The 17,355-nt window shown below is 26.4% G+C and overlaps 4 protein-coding genes across 4 annotated transcripts; 3 read left to right on the top strand and 1 right to left on the bottom strand.

Annotated features, from left to right (window-relative positions):
• Nucleotides 1-980: 980 nt before the first annotated feature.
• On the top strand, nucleotides 981-1,526 carry LOC145838107 (leukocyte elastase inhibitor B-like). The gene has a single exon (XM_082945644.1). The coding sequence runs from the start codon at nucleotides 981-983 to the stop codon at nucleotides 1,524-1,526; it is 546 nt and encodes a 181-aa protein (XP_082801770.1).
• A 3,317-nt stretch (nucleotides 1,527-4,843) lies between these two features.
• LOC145838106 (serpin B6-like) lies at nucleotides 4,844-5,962 on the bottom strand. Its single transcript, XM_082945643.1, has one exon. The coding sequence runs from the start codon at nucleotides 5,960-5,962 to the stop codon at nucleotides 4,844-4,846; it is 1,119 nt and encodes a 372-aa protein (XP_082801769.1).
• A 3,513-nt stretch (nucleotides 5,963-9,475) lies between these two features.
• On the top strand, nucleotides 9,476-14,534 carry LOC145838105 (leukocyte elastase inhibitor-like). The gene is made up of 2 exons (XM_082945642.1): nucleotides 9,476-10,465; nucleotides 14,334-14,534. The coding sequence occupies exons 1-2, from the start codon at nucleotides 9,476-9,478 to the stop codon at nucleotides 14,532-14,534; spliced, it is 1,191 nt and encodes a 396-aa protein (XP_082801768.1).
• Nucleotides 14,535-14,579: 45 nt separating this feature from the next.
• Nucleotides 14,580-15,359, top strand: LOC145838104 (serpin B11-like). The gene has a single exon (XM_082945641.1). The coding sequence runs from the start codon at nucleotides 14,580-14,582 to the stop codon at nucleotides 15,357-15,359; it is 780 nt and encodes a 259-aa protein (XP_082801767.1).
• Nucleotides 15,360-17,355: the final 1,996 nt, after the last annotated feature.

Genomic DNA, 17,355 nt, shown 5'->3' with positions numbered 1-17,355 from the left:
GCATTAAAGAAATTATTATTTGTTTAATATCACTTATTTTATTTTTTATTATTAGTTGTGCATTTTGAATTTGTCGCGTGATCAGTAATCAGAATGTATTTACAGGCAGTTCAGTTACTCAAGAATTTTGTCAGGTAAGAAAGACTAACTAGATATATTTCTAATTTTGTTACTCAAAAATATTTTGCAGTTTTGCAAAAATTTCTCTGATAAAGACTTTGCTCTAACGTTTTTAAGTTAGTCAAAACATTTTGCATTTAAACTCATGGAGTTATAATGAACTAATAAATTTCTTAAGCTTTACAAATTGTAAAACTATTTTACACACAATAGTTTAATGATGGTTTATCAATGAGTAATATAGAATTATATTTCAGCTTGTAAAGTTTGTAGTGTCTAAAATCAGTATGAATTTCAACTCGTTTGACATCAATCTGTTTGAAAAGCTCTGTGAAATCACTGATGAAAACGAAAACATTTTGTTTTCACCACTGAGCATTTCGCTTGCTCTTTCTATGCTACTACTAGGTTCAAATGGAACAACCAAGCAGCAGATTGAAGAAGCACTAGGATATGTAAAAGATGAAGAACTTCTTTCTAAGCTCAAAGCGTTAAATGATGTACTTAACTACGATTCTAATAGTTTAAAAGTTGAACTGCTAACTCTGTTTTTCCCTCAGAAACATTTATAATGGATGCAAAATACAAGAGTGATATGAAAACTGCTTTCAAATGTCAAATCCAGTCTTTAGACTACAACAACAATGCAGACAAATCTAAAAATAAAATCAATGGCTGGGTTGCACGTTGTACTAATGGAAAAATTGAAAATTTGGTTAAAAAAATTGATTCCTGAAATTGTATGTGTTCTAGTTAGTTGTATCTACTTTAAAGGTGATTGGTTTGATAAGTTCAAACATTATAACACCTACAAAGCTCCATTCTATTGTACAGAAAATAAAACTTCTACTGTTGAAATGATGATAAAGAGAAATGACTTTCCGTATGTTTCAGTTGATGAAAAAGGGTTCAAGTGCGTCAGAATTTCTTACAAGCAACCAGATTTTAGTATGCTGATAATTTTACCTGATGAGAAATTTGGATTGAAAAGTGTGATAGAAAAACTGGACGTTAAAACTATTGAAAACCTCAAAGATATTAATAAATACTGTGATAAAGACATCTCGTTGAGAATGCCAAAGTTCAAACTTGAGTATAAAGCTGAATTGATCGAATGCTTACGTTTGTTGGGAGTAAAAGACGCTTTTGATAAAAGTCTTGCAGATTTTAGTGCAATGTCCACGCAATCAAGTGGACTTTACGTCTCCGAAGCAGTCCACAAAGCCTTTATTGAGACAGATGAAAGTGGAACTGAAGCTGCAGCAGCAACTGGATTAGTTAAGAATTATATTTGTGATTTTTCTCCAGTCAATGAACCAATTCGCTTTACAGTTAATCATCCGTTTGTGTTGATGATTTTGTTTAAAAATCAAACTTTGTTCATGGGAAAAGTAAATTCGTTGTAATGAAGTTATGATCGATTGCTTTCGTTTGTACATCCCGTAGTATTCTTTTTTATTATGAAGTTGTGTTTGATGTTATGCATGATTTTCGTTGAGTTTAATAAATAGTTTACGTTGGATTGTGTAAATGTTAATATTTTTTGATAAATTAAGATATCTTAACAATAATCTTGTTTAGTATAAAACCAAATGGAATTAGCTATTTTTTACAATTTTAAAGAGTTCAGCAGCAAGTAAATAGATGTTTTACTCAGATAGATTTAAATACCGTAGAAGTAGTGTAATAAGCAGGAAATTTTCAAAATTAATTGGTAATATTGATACGCAATATAAACAGCTAATGTCATGACAAATTGTGTGAAGCTCTAAGAATAAAAATAATTTACGTTATATACTGCTTGTATATACTAAATTTTAAGAAAATACTAATTTGATACATTTAATTAAGTATTAAATAATTATGAAAAAATTTACTTAGATAAAAAACAATCATAAGTTAATGATAGTATTTACTAGTTAACGATATATAATGATTTTATTGAAGTCTACTAGTGATACGTAAGATAGCGTATAAGATATAAAACATACGATTATGGTAATAACACGCTTAATTTGACTTATACCTTATACTTGTTAACCACTGACAATAAACATTGCAAAAACATAACCTATATGATTGAATTTAATGCAAACGATTAATACATTTTCCATTTCACTAATAATGTAAAGAATTTAAACTACAACACCAGAATCTTTATCCGAATTTGTGATAATGATGTTTTTGTCAATTTTAAGTTGTTTAAACTCTTTTATGCTACCCTTAATCATTCTGAAGTCACCTAAATCAATTTATGTACCAATATAACTATGCAGTTTATAGTAGTACTTTCTATAGTCTATAACTAAGTACTGAAACTCATAACAGTTTAGATACCAAACTTTGTGATTTTGCGGTTATAGTGGTACATAAATTGATTTAAAAAACTTCAGAATGATTTAGGGTTGCATAAAAGAGTTTTAACATCTTAGAAATGACAAAAACATCATTATCACGAAACATATTTTACAAGTGTAAATAATTGAATTTCATAACTTAAAGTTTTAAAAATCTAAAACAGCACGAGGTTTCCGCAGCAATTTGTTAATAAGACAACTTAAACAGTTAATTTTTAAAAATTATTTGCTTATATTGAAAGGTAATAGAAACAACTTGAGTATTGATAACTTATGTAAAGCTCTGAGAATTAAAATAGTAAATGTTATATACAACTATGATATAATATATTTTATCAAATTGTTAAAATGATGTTATAAAAAGTTAAGCGAATAGTATTTTTTAAAAACACAGTTTTGAACAAAAAAATGATCATGTTTTAAAGATACTATTGCGGAGTTTAAGTTATTTTTTATAAAAAATAATATTAACATCAGCTATAGCAGTTCACTTATACTCGATTGTATAATTACACTAACAAATTGTAACCATATTATTTGAGATTCAGATTAAGTTTACACTTTACTCGTGTTACTTACTTAACCAGTTAGCTAATTACTTGTAAACAAATACTTTAAAAATATAGCTATTTTTATAATTATCCAACTAATATCTTATTATAAACTGTTCAATGTTTAATTTAAAACGATATAGAATAAAGGTCTAGGGTCTGCAGCTTTTTGTGACTAACGGGCCAATTTTCTTAAAATAATTTGCTTGCGGGCCGCACTATTTAAAAAACCTTTAGGGCCTAATTTATCTAAAAAATATTCTAGTAATCAGTTGATAAATATTATATAAGATCAAAAGTATAACAAATTAAGCAATATTAGACAATTAATAAAGAGTACTTATTGAATTAAGAGCCTAAATGTAAGTTTTTTTTCACAAAAAATAGAGTTTTTATTGTATTTAAAATGTATATTTTTTGCTGATTACTTTTGAGGTCCGCAAAGTTTGACTTAGAGGGCCGCATTTACCCCGCGGGCCGCAGTTTGCCGACCCCTGATCTAGGGTAAGTATAAATAAACTTTTCTTGAAGTATATTTTTTAGAAGACTGCAAACAGAAGTCCAGAACCCATATCCGGCCAACTATGTATTTTAACATGTTATTTTTTTAAACAGTTTTCTAAATACTTATACATAAATATTTTAAAGATAAAGCTTTAACAAAGTAAACTAATTTTTCAGTATTAAACAACTACTGATAACTTATTATAAACTATTCGAAGTATAAAATTTAAAAACTATAGTCCTTGAAGATCTAGGGTAAGTATTAAAATTTAGATTAATTTTTATTAAAGTGTTTTTAGATTAACTATTCTAATCAGAACACGGCAAATAGCGGTCCAGGTGCCTAATTTTCCAAAAACTAAAATGTTTGGTCCACGATGTACTTTTCAGCTAAAAACATACTAGAATAAAATAAAGTTTTTGTAGTTAAAAATTACAATTACTTTGTAAATTTATCAGTTATTAGCTACTAGTGATTCATTTTCGCTTATATTGTTATTTTTGTTTAAAGTTTTTTTTTCATACTGTTTACTACATCTGTTTTTAAAATAACTGCGACCTGTGAAATATTTTTTCTGCTTTGAGCATCTCGCTAGCAGCTTGTAAAATTTTCCCGTAAATCATAAAATGCTTTAGGCCAGTGATCTAGAAAATTACTTAATTTTACTTGGATTTTTTGGAAATATTAAGTTAATTTGTATAGTTTAAATAATGTTGTTATTATTTAAAGCAAAACGTTCTAGTCAAATTAAGCGTGTTATTATCGTAATCGTATGTTTATTATCTCTTACGTGTCGCTTATAGACTACAAAAAATAACTATATACCATTAACTAGTTAATAACATTTGTAACTTAGTTTAAACATGATAAATTCTTTGTCTACTAATGATTTTTCATCATGACTTAAAGTTAGCTAAATTTAACATCACTTTGAATTTTAGATAAAAATTCAGTTTATATTAGAAATACATAACGTATATTATTTTAATCTTAGAACTACATAAAAAGTTATGACACTAGTTGTTTGTATTGCGTATAAATATAACCAATTAATTTTGAAACGTTCCTACTTATCACACTACTTCAAAAGTATTTAAAAGTAACTGAGCAGAATATCTATTTACTTGCTGCTAAACCCTTTTAAATTATATTGTTTACGAATCTTACTTTATTTAACAAAAATTAACATTTACACAACAAAACTTAATATTTATTAAACTCAACAAAAACTATGCAAACATCAAACAAAACTTCATTATAAAAAAGAATAAAACAGGATGTACAAACGAAAACAATCGATTAAAACTTCATTACAACGAAGTAACTTTTCCCATGAACAAAGTTTGATTTTTGAACAAAATCATCAACACAAACGGATGATTAACTGTAAAGGGTATTAACTCTTCTTCTGATGAAGAGATACAAATGTCAACAGAAGTTGATCCAGTTGCAGCAGCAGCTTCAGTTCCATTTTCATTCGTCTCAAAAAACGCTTTGTGGACTGCTTCGGACACAAATAGTCCTGTTGATTGCGTGGACATTGCACTAAAATCTGCAAGACCACTATCAAAAGCGTCTTTTACTCCCAACAAATGTAAGCATTTGTTCAATTTAGTTTTATACTCAAGTTTGAGCTTTGGAATTGTTAGCAAAACATATTCATCATGGAACTTGTTAACATCTTTGAGGTTTTCAATAGTATCAACATCCAGTTTTTTGATTACACTTTTCAATCCAAACTTTTCATCAGGTAAAATTATCAGCATACTAAACTCTGGTTGCTTGTAAGGAATTCTGACACACTTGAAACCTTTTTCATCAACTGAAATGTAAGAGTAATAACTTTCCCGTCTCATCATTTGAACAGTAGAAGTTTTGTTTTCTGTACAATAGAATGATAATTTGTAAGTGTTACAACGTTCGAATTTTTTATACCAATCACCTTTGAAGTAGATACAACTAACTAGAACACATGAAGTTTCAGGAAACAATTTCCTAAACAAGTTTTTAATTTTTCCATTAGTATAATGTGCAACCCAATCATTGATTTTATTTTTAGAATTGTCTGTATTGTTTTTGTAGTCTAAAGATTGGATTTGGCATTTAAAAGCAGTTTTCATATCATTCTTGTATTTTGCATCCATTGTAAATGTTTCTGAGGGAAAGACAGAGTTAGCAAGTTCAACTTTTAAACTATTAGAATCGTAGTTAAGTACATCATTTAACGCTTTGAGCTTAGAAAGAAGTTCTTCGTCTTTCACAAATCCTAGTGCTTCTTCAATCTGCTGCTTGGTTGTTCCATTTGAACCTAGAAGTAGCATAGAAAGAGCAAGCGAAATGCTCAGTGGTGAAAAGAAAATGTTTTCGTTTTCATCAGTGATTTCACAGAGCTTTTCAAACAGATTGACATCAAACGAATTGAAATTCATACTGATTTAAAAACAAACTTTACAACCTAAAAATTTTTAATGTTACTCATGAATAATTAATATTATCTAACTAATTTATTTCAAAAAGTTTTAAAAGTTTGTAAAAGCCTAGGAAACTATTACTCTACTTATTTGCTTAAATTAATTTTTTTAACTTTACATATAACTAAATGTTTATTAAAGCTCTGTTTTAGTTATAATATTAAGTTGTATTTTTAAGTAGCATGAATGTTTGTACAGTTTAAACTTAAAAATAATTCGAGTTTAAATAATTGATATAAGTGTTAGAACAATGCAGCAATGCTTAGAAGCGAATTTTTACTACTTAGTTAAACACGTAACAAAATCTATATTTGAATAATTATAAATCAATAATAAAATAAGTGATACTAAAGAAATAATTAGTTCTTCAATGCTTGCTATTTTTTGTTTTGACACTTGTGGCGCTAATGAGTCACTGTTCTTTTAAAGGTAACTACTACCTACAGAAGCTTCATGTTTAAAAAGAAAAGAACTGTTAGCTTGTTACTTTAGTTTATTTTGACATTTAAATCAAAACATGACTTTACAATTATAAATTTGTTGATAGATATGGTGCATAAGATCTTGTTTTCAACCTATGTGCAATTTTTATAATTCTTATATATTATTGGATGTATAAAAACTAACTTGTCTTAGGGTATAATTTTTTTTTGTTTTAACTATCTATAACAGAAGACGGCAAGCAGAAGTCCAGAAGCCGAAATTTTGAAAAATAAAAATGCCTGGCTTAAGATGTACTTTACTGCTAAAATTTTTTTATAAACAAAATAAAATAAGGTTTTTGTAGTAATACTCACAATTAGTTTGTGAGTTTATCAGTTAGTAATTACTAAAAATTATTTTTATCGTTTTATTTTTTTTTTAATTGTTTTCTTATATTGTTAACTTCATCTTTTTCAAATAACTGCGACTTATGAAAGAAGTTTTTTTAAAAAAAGCGTGTTGCTAAGAACTTGCGAAACTTTTCAGTAAATTGTAAAATAACGCCGACCAGTGATCTACAAAAATTCTTTACTTTTACTAATCATAGAAATTTTAAACTAATCTGTTTAATTAAAAAATATTGCTATTATTTTAGAGTATGTAAAGTATATTCAAACTTTTTTTTGCAAAATAGACTATTTTATTTTGTTTTTAACTCTTTGAAAGTTAAAAAAAAATATAAATCCAAAAAAATATTATTAGAATAACTTTTGAGGACATATTTTAAAAACATGTGTTTTTTACTATACTTGTTTTAAAACAAGTATGAAATTAATATTAATTTATAGTTATATAACTGACTTATTTTTTCTATTTAAAAGTAATGAGTTTTACTATTTATTTTTTTAGCTTAGTATATGTTCAGTCTGCTTTCAATCAGTAAATTTTTTAATTTATTTTGTACAAAACTAATTTCTTAACTCATTGAAACAGCTGTATTTTTTTTAGAACACATGTGTTACATTGCTTCACTGTTTTCAGTTTTTTAATAAACATAAAGTTGTTTAGGCATTATTTTTTATCGTAAGTTGTTCTCTATTGTATCAAATACTATATTTTTCACTTTAGTCTATGCATTTATTAGTACTAAACTCATTTCTGATTTTTGTTAATCTATTTACAGTAAACTTAATTTTTTCTAAATGTTTTACTCTTGCACAAGAATCTTTGAAATGATTTAATTGTTCCAGTATGTTTTTTCCCATGTTTTGCAGAGAATATTTTATATTGGTGAGAAGCTAAAAGTTGATGTTAAAGTTGAAATTTCTTTAACTATCATTGTGAGATCTCACAGATCATTGAAAGTAATAATGCTAAAATTGATTTTAAGGAGGTGAAAAAACAAATTTTAAACAAAACTTGCTACATCAAAGAGTAAATAAAATAATAAGTATAAGTTTGTTTGTTAAAAGTTTGCTTTTTATGTTAATATAAAAATTTAAAGATAAATTAAAACATGTTTTATCTTTATTCTAACTTTTTTACTTTTTACTTTTTTAATCAGTGTCTTTAATTTTAAGCTTAAGGTTTTGATGTCTTGATCTACCGTTTAACAAAAGACTTGCAACAATAAACATATTTTTCCTCCAAACTAGTCAGCCACTTGTAGCATAACGACAGGCTAAGGAGTCGATCTTACCTTACATAGTTCATAAAAACAAATAAACCTGTGAAAAGAGACCATTTTAGAACTTTTATAATCACTTGTTATCCCATTTTATTTAAGAAAAATATTAAGGTTAAATGACAAGTAAAACAAAAATAATTTTATAAAAAAAAAGTATAGTATAGTGTGTTATAGTTTGGGTACATATACGTTGAACTTCAATTGAATAACTCTCTCTCAAATTTCGGAGTAAACTCATTTGGACTTATAATTATAATCTAAAATGTCTTTTCTAATGAAATATCTTAAAAAATAGTTAAGTTTATTTAAAGATAATGTTACATTAAATGTTTATCATAACACTATAGATATCGTAAAAAAACATCTGTTAACAAAAACATTAACGGCTTGTTCTGAACTCTTTTCTCTATAAGTGTTTTAATGAATTATTTGAGTTTTTTAAATTTCTAAAAATGTTATTTGTTTATGTGACAGTACTTGACAATCGATTTATTTACAGTATTCAAGTAAAACTGTTCACTACCTAGAGCGATTTTACTTTAAAAATTTTGAAAAGTATCAAGGTATGTTTTCTGCATATAAAACTAAAAAATATTATCCACTAAAATTAGTTATTATATATCATAGCCAGAACACCAATTTATTTTAGGATATAAAACTATTTTGTTAGATTTTTATTACAAAAACTAAAGGACACGGTATGAAAACCATGAACTTTAATAAAAAACTAGAAAAAGTAATTTTTTATTCCGTTCATTATTATTTTTTCTGTTTAATATAAACAACTTCTGCCTGCAGCAGTTATCTCAATCAAAACGAAATATAACTTATTAGCGCCAAAAGTGTTAGACCAATCCACATTGACCTTGAAAAAATCAAAACAATTGTTGTAAGTCACATACTATATGGTTGATTATTTATTGTGCATTTTGAATTTGTCACGTGTTAAACTAAGTAACCAGAATGTACGTATTCAGTTACTTAACAATTTAGTCAGGTATGAAAAACATTCTAGATATATGTCTAATGTTTTTACAAAACAATATTTTGTAGTATTATGAAAATTGCTATAATAAACACTTGGCTCTAAGGTTTTAAGTTGATCAATAAAATTCGCAATAAAATTCAGGGAGCACTATAATAAACTAATAAAATTCTGAGCTTTATAAACAGTAAAATTATTTCATTTAATTCTTTAATTAAAATTTCATTTAAACTCAGGGAGTTATAATCAACTAAAAAATTTATAAACCTCTACAAACTGTAAAAATATTTTATACACAATAGTTGAATAATGTTTTATCAATGAGTAACATAAAATTATATTTCAGCTTGTAAAGTTTGTAGTGTCTAAAATCAGTATGAATTTCAACTCGTTTGATGTCAATCTCTTTGAAAAGCTCTGTGAAAGCACTGATGAAAACGAAAACATTTTCTTTTCACCACTGAGCATTTCGCTTGCTCTTTCTATGCTACTTCTAGGCTCAAATGGAACAACCAAACAGCAGATTGAAGAAGCACTAGGATTTGTGAAAGATGAAGAACTTCTTTCTAAGCTCAAAGCGTTAAATGATGTACTGAACTACGATTACAATAGTTTAAAAGTTGAACTTGTTAACTCTGTATTTCCCTCAGAAACATTTCAGATGGTTGCAAAGTACAGAAGTGATATGAAAACTGCTTTTAAATGCCAAATCCAATCTTTAGACTACAAGAACAATGCAGACAAATCAAAAACTAAAATCAATGATTGGGTTGCACGTTATACTAATGGAAAAATTGAAGATTTGTTGAGTGATATGGACCCTGAAACTGCATGTGTTCTTGTTAGTTGTATCTACTTCAAAGGTGATTGGTATAACAAGTTCAAAGGTAGTAACACCTACAAAGCTCCATTCTATTGTACAGAAAATAAAACTTCTGCTGTTGAAATGATGAGACGGGAAAGTTTCCTCTCTTATATTTCAGTTAAAGAGAAAGGGTTCAAGTGTGTCAGAATTCCTTACAAGCAACCAGATTTTAGTATGCTGATAATCTTACCTGATGAGAAATTTGGTCTAAAGAGTGTAATCAAAAAACTGGACGTTGAAACTATTGAAAACCTCAAAGATATTAATAAATTCCATTGTGAGTATGTCTTGTTGAAAATGCCAAAGTTCAAACTTGAATATGAGGCTAAATTGAACGATTGCTTACGTTTGTTGGGAGTAAAAGACGCTTTTGATAGTGGTCTTGCAGACTTTAGTGCAATGTCCACGCAATCAAGTGGACTATTTGTGTCCGAAGCAGTCCACAAAGCATTTATTGAGACAAACGAAAATGGAACTGAAGCTGCAGCAGCAACTAGATCAGTTTGTAGGAAATATTGTGCTTCTATACAAGTCAAAGGGCCAATTCATTTCACAATTGATCATCCGTTTGTGTTAATGATATTACACAAAAGTCAAACTTTGTTCATGGGAAAAGTTACTTCGTTGTATTGAAGTTTTATTCGATTGTTTTCGATTGTACATTCTGTCTTATTCTTTTTTATTTTGAAGTTGTGTTTGTTGCTATGCATGGTTTTTTTTTGAGTTAAATAAATAGTGTTAGGTTTGGTTGTGTACATGTCAATTTTTTCTAATAACTTAAGGTTCTCTACAAAGATTTTATTTAGTATGAAACCAAATGGAAATAGTTAATTTTTTACAATTTAAAAAGGTCCAGCAGCAAGTAAATAAATATTTTACTCAGTTACATTTAAATACTTATGAAGTATTGTGATAAGCAGAAACTTTTCAAAATTGGTAATATTGTTACGCAATACAAAAAGTTAATGTCATGACAAATTGTGTGAAGCTCTAAGAATTAAAATAATAAACGGTAATAAGTATATGCTGAATATTTTCAAAATATTAGAATGATGTTACATTTAGCTGAGTAAAAAGTGATTATGTAAAAGCATAATTTGAAAAAGAAATAATCATGTTTTAAAAATTAGTTTACTGATGAAATTTACTAGTTAACGATATATAATAATTCTATCGAAATCTACTAGTGATACGTAAGATAGCGTAAAAGGTATAAAACATACGATTATGATAATAACACGCTTATTTTGACTTATTATGTTTGAATTTAGTGCAATCGTTTAATACATTTTCCATTTTGCTAACATAATGTGAAGAATTTAAACTACAACACCAGAATCTTTATCCAAATTTGTGATAATGACGTTTTTGTCATTTTTAAGATGTTTAAACTCTTTTATGCAACCCTTAATCATTCTAAAGTCACCTAAATCAATTTGTGTACCACTATAACCGCAAAATCACAAAGTTTGGCATTTCAACTCTTATGAGCTTCAGTACTTAGTTATAGATTATAGAAAGTACAACTATTAACTGCATAGTTAAATTGGTACATAAATTGATTTAAGTGACTTCAAAATGATTAAGGGTGCATAAAAGAGTTTAAACATCTTAAAAGTGACAAAAACATCATCACAAAACATGTTGTACAAGTGCAAATAATTAATTTTCATAACTTGAAGTTTTTAAAATCTAAAAACAGCACGAGGTTTCCGCAGCAATTTGTTAATAAGATAACTTAAACAGTTAATTAAAAAAATTATTTTCTTATACTGAAACAGAAACAACTTATGTCTTGATAACTTATGTATAGTTCTAAGAATCAAAATAGTAAATGTTTTATAGAACTATGACTTAATAAATTTTATTAAATTGTTAAAATGATATTAAAATAAGTTAAGCGAATAGTATTTTTAAACAAGACAAAATTGTACAAAAAGTGATTATGTTTTAAAGATACTATTGCGAGGATTAAAGTCATTTTTTATAAAACAAAATAATATTAACTTCAGCTAAAGCAGTTCACTTGCATTCGAGTGTATAATTACACTAAAAATTGTAACCATATTATTTAAGATTATAGTTTTATGAATTTCTTTGATATTCTATCTTTAAAATCAGGTTGGAGCCTGGTGTTTATTAACCCTTAAATGTATTTAAAGTAAATCAAGTTGTATAAAACAAACTGTTCTTAAACTTTTAATAAACATAATGAGTAAAGAATATTCAATTTATTTAACAAATTTTAAAATTATTAACTATTCAAACTCAAATCTTCAAAAATGACCACGATATTTCTTGAGATTATATATGTATTTAAAAAGGTTGTAGTTTGGCAGTTTTCAACTTATGATATAAGTTGTGTAGTTTAGTTAGAAAAATACTTAGATTCTATATTGCTTTATTTTTTTTTAGAATAACTTAAATATGTTATGTTAACAATAACCATTCTAGTAGACAAAAACTTGGTATATTTTTAAATAACAAAGCAATTTTTAAATTGTCTTTTTATTAAATGACCTTCTTTGCTAGTTATAATTGTCCTTTGTTGGTTAGCTTTTGTAAATTTTCATTTATTTCCGAGTTTACAAATGTTATTAGTTTAAACAGTTTTCTAAATACTTATAAATAAATATTTTAAAAATAAAGCGTTATCAAAGTAAACTAATTTTTTTGAGTATTAAACAATTACTGATAACTTATAATAAACTATTCGAAGTATAAAATTTAAAAACTATAGTCCTTGAAGATCTAGGGTAAGTATTAAAATTTAGATTAATTTTTAATAAAGTGTTTTTAGATTAACTATTCTGATCAGAACACGGCAAATAGCGGTCCAGGTGCCTAATTTTCCAAAAACTAAAATGTTTGGTCCACGGTGTACTTTTCAGCCTAAAACATACTAGAATAAAATAAAGTTTTTGTAGTTAAAAATTACAATTAGGTTATAAATTTACCAGTTCTTAATTACTAGTAATTCATTTTCAATTATTTTGTCATTTTTAATTATTTTTTTATACTGTTTACTACATCTATTTTAAATAACTGCGACCCATTAAATATTTCTTTTTCTATCAAGTTCATCTCGCTAGCAACTTGTAAAATTTCCCCGTAAATAATAAAATGCTGTCGGCCAGTGATCTAGAAAATTTACTTAATTTTACTTGGATTTTTTGGAAATATTAAGGTAATTTGTTTAGTTTAAATAATGTTGTTATTATTTTATATCATAGTGGTAATAGAACTTTAAAACTTTAATTGTGCTAAATTGATATTTATACGTTGTTTGTAAAAAGTTATCAAACAAAACACAAGCCTTAATACTTTTTAAAATAAGTTTCAATGATACTAATATAATGTGTGCTTATTAGCTAAACTTGTTTTAGAAAAGTATCAAATAAATAACATTTAATTGTTTAAACTCTTTGCTACTTTATATTATTTTATCTATGTTTTCGTTTCAAAAGTAATAAACTACACCTATTAATGTATTTTAAAACTTTCAAAAGTACAATTACCAACTGTAGTTTGTATATATATATATACATATGTATAGAAACTATAAATAACCAAATTATATTACTATATATCTACAATAAAAGCAACTTATAAAATTTAAAAGGCTTAATGAAGTTAACTGTAGCTAATTTACTGCAAAACCTTAAACAAACTTATGGTCAGATAAGTTAGAAAAAAAAGATTTATAAAAATTGCTCATAAATAAAATAACTAGACCTTATATACCATAACTCTGAATAAGTTTATTATTGTTAAAGTCATGTTTTAATTTAATTGTCGAAATAAATTGAATTAATAACCTAACAATTATTTTCTGTTTAAATACAAATCTGCTGTAGGTAGTAGTTACTTTTAACAGAAGAGTGACTCATTAGCGGCACAAGTGTCGAAGCAAACAGTAACAATCATTAAAGAAATAATTATTTGTTTAATATCACTTATTTTATTTTTTATTATTAGTTGTGCATTTTGAATTTGTCGCGTGTTCAGTAATCAGAATGTATTTACAGGCAGTTCAGTTACTTAACAATTTTGTCAGGTATGAAAGATTAACTAGATATATTTCTTATTTTGTTACTCAAAAATATTTTGTAATATTGTAAAAATTTCTCTGATAAAGACTTGGCTCTAACGTTTTTAAGTTAGTCAAAACATTTTGCATTTAAACTCATGGAGTTATAATCAACTAAAAAATTTCTTAAGCTTTACAAGTTGTAAAACTATTTTATACACAATAGTTAAACAATGTTTTATCAGTGAGTAATATAAAATTATATTTCAGCTTGTAAAGTTTGTAGTGTCTAAAATCAGTATGAATTTTAACTCGTTTGATATCAATTTGTTTGAAAAGCTTTGTGAAAGCACTGATGAAAACGAAAACATTTTCTTTTCACCACTGAGCATTTCGCTTGCTCTTTCTATGCTACTACTAGGTTCAAATGGAACAACCAAGCAGCAGATTGAAGAAGCACTAGGATTTGTAAAAGATGAAGAACTTCTTTCTAAGCTCAAAGCGTTAAATGATGTACTTAACTACGATTCTGATAGTTAAAAAGTTGAACTTGTTAACTCTGTCTTTCGCTCAGAAACATTTATAATGGATGCAAAATACAACAGTGATATGAAAACTGCATTTAAGTGCCAAATTCAATCTTTAGACTACAAGAACAATGCAGACAAATCAAAAACTAAAATCAATGATTGGGTTACACATTGTACTAATGGAAAAATTAAAAAATTGTTTAGCGGCTTCGATCCTGAAACTGCATGTGTTCTAGTTAGTTGTATCTACTTCAAAGGTGATTGGTATTACAAGTTCAAAGGTTATGACACTTACGAGTTCCCATTCTATTGTACAGAAATTAAAACTTCTACTGTTGAAATGACGATAAAGAGAAATGACTTTCCGTATATTTCAGTTGAAGAAAAAGGTTTCAAGTGTGTGAGAATTCCTTACAAGCAACCAGATTTTAGTATGCTGATAATTTTACCTGATGAGAAGTTTGGTCTAAAAAGTGTAATTAAAAAGCTGGACGTTGAAACCATTGAAAACCTCAAAGATATTAACAAATTCCATGAAGAATATATCTCACTAGCAATGTCAAAGTTCAAACTTGAGTATGAGGCTAAATTGAATAAATGCTTACGTTTGTTGGGAGTAAAAGACGCTTTTGATAAAAGTCTTGCAGATTTTAGTGCGATGTCCACGCAATCCAGTGGACTTTATGTCTCCGAAGCAGTCCACAAAGCATTCATTGAGACAAATGAAAATGGAACTGAAGCTGCTGCAGCAACTGGATTAACCATGAGGTTTCTTTGTGCTATGTCTTCAGTCAAAAAACCAGTTCGTTTTACAGTTGATCATCCGTTTGTGTAATGATTTTGTTCAAAAGTCAAACTTTGTTCATGGGAAAAGTAACTTCGTTGTAAGTTTTCGTTTTCGGCTAATTTCATTTGTATATCTTGTTTCATTCGTTTCTTATATTAAGTTCTGTTTGTTGCTATGCAAGGGATTTTGTTTGGTTCTTTAACAATTTTAGTTTTGGTTGTTTATATTTTGTTTTGGTTGTATTGTCAAATAAATTAAGATTGCTTAACAATGGTATTATTTAGCATTTAGTTGTATTGGCAAATTTTAAGTTATGTAGTTATGATATATGTTAAAAAGCTTGTTTTACGTTCTTAATTTACAAAGTTATACTAGGAAATTGTTGGAATTTAAGTATTTATAGAGGTGTAGTTTAGCAATTTTGAACTCACGATATAAGTTGATTTAACATTTTGAACTTAATTTAACATTTAACATTGTGATTGCTAGTTACGAGATTAAACTCTATGTAACTTTAACATTATTTTTTTAATGAGAACTTGAACCATTAATGATAATAATAACTATTTTAAAAATAAAACTAAGTATATTAAAACGACTTAGCAATTTTTAAATTTATTTTTACAAAAAAAAAAACTTCTTTGTTAGTCATAAATGTCCTTTGTTGGATAGCTTTCGTAATTTTCCATTTATATCAAAGTTAGCTCATGTTACTTGTTTAAACAGTTCACTAACTACTTATAAAAGTAAAGAAATTTTTAGTACTAAATTACTAATAACTTATTATAACATGTTCGAATTTAAAAACTTAATTAACTAAAGTCTAGGATTAGTATTAAAATTTAGGTTACTAAAGTATTATTTTATATCAAATTATTAAACTATTCTTTTAAGAATCCGGCAAACAGCTGTCCAGGTCCTGAATTTTCAGGTTCAAAAACCATAATATTTGGCCCAATATGTACTTTTCGGCTAAAAACATTCTAATATTGAATAAAAATTAATTTTTTTTAGTTGCGAATAGGTTGTAAATTTATCAATTATTAGCTACTAGTGATTCATTTTCGCTTATATTGTTATTTTTGTTTAAAGTTTTTTTTTTCATACTGTTTACCACATCTGTTTTAAATAACTGCGACCTGTGAATATTTCTTTTTCTATCAAGTTCATCTCGCTAGCAACTTGGAAAATTTTTCCGTAAATTATAAAATGCTGCGGCCAGTGATCTAGAAAATTTACTTAATTTTACTTGGATTTTTTGGAAATATTAAGGTAATTTGTTTAGTTAAATAATGTTGTTATTATTTTATATCATAGTGGTAATAGAACTTTAAAATTTTTTTGTGTTAAATTGATATTTAAACGTTGTTTGTAAAAAGTTATCAAACAAAACACAAGCCTTAATACTTTTTTAAAATAAGTTTTAATAAAATAATATGTTTTGGTTTCAAGAAAACAAATAGAGAGATCTCAACTGCTGGAGGAGAAGTAATATATTTATTCTTTCAAAAATTTATTTTACAAACTAAGTTTCGGTCAAAGACCTCTTCAGTGCTTAAATAAATCTTATTCAAATAGAATCTATTTGAATAAGATTTATTTAAGCACTGAAGAGGTCTTTGACCGAAACTTAGTTTGTAAAATAAATTTTTGAAAGAATAAATATAAGTTTTAATAACATTAATTATTATTACTTATTAGCTATACTTGTTTTAGAAAAATATAAAATAAATAGCATCTAATTGTTTAAACTCTTTAAACTTTATCTATATTTTCATTTCGAAAGTAATAAACTACACCTATTTATGTATTCTAAAACTTTCAAAAATATAATCTTAAACTGTAGTTTGTATATAACAACTAAAATAACATAACTATATTTCTATATATACAACAAAATCAACTTATAAAATCTAAAAGGCTTAATGAATTTAACTGTAGCTAATTTACTGCAAAAACTTAAACAAACTTTTGATCATATAAATAATTAATTAAAAAACTAGATTTATAAAAATTGCTCATAAATAAAATAACTAGATCTTAT

This window comes from Thalia democratica, chromosome 6, assembly GCF_965202585.1.
Source record: "Thalia democratica chromosome 6, ktThaDemo2.hap1.1, whole genome shotgun sequence".
Taxonomy (NCBI): Eukaryota; Metazoa; Chordata; class Thaliacea; order Salpida; family Salpidae; genus Thalia; species Thalia democratica.
The sequence above is the reverse complement of the archived record's forward strand: the minus strand, read 5'-3'. Positions and strand labels throughout refer to the sequence as shown.

Bases quoted from the DNA above. Each gene is read 5' to 3' on its own strand.
- LOC145838104 (XM_082945641.1), top strand. From the start codon at position 14,580: ATGGATGCAAAATACAACAGTGATATGAAAACTGCATTTAAGTGCCAA.
- LOC145838105 (XM_082945642.1), top strand. From the start codon at position 9,476: ATGAATTTCAACTCGTTTGATGTCAATCTCTTTGAAAAGCTCTGTGAA. The intron at 10,466-14,333 runs GTTTGTAGGAAA...TTGTTTGAAAAG, and splicing joins CTGCAGCAGCAACTAGATCA to CTTTGTGAAAGCACTGATGA.
- LOC145838106 (XM_082945643.1), bottom strand. From the start codon at position 5,962: ATGAATTTCAATTCGTTTGATGTCAATCTGTTTGAAAAGCTCTGTGAA.
- LOC145838107 (XM_082945644.1), top strand. From the start codon at position 981: ATGATAAAGAGAAATGACTTTCCGTATGTTTCAGTTGATGAAAAAGGG.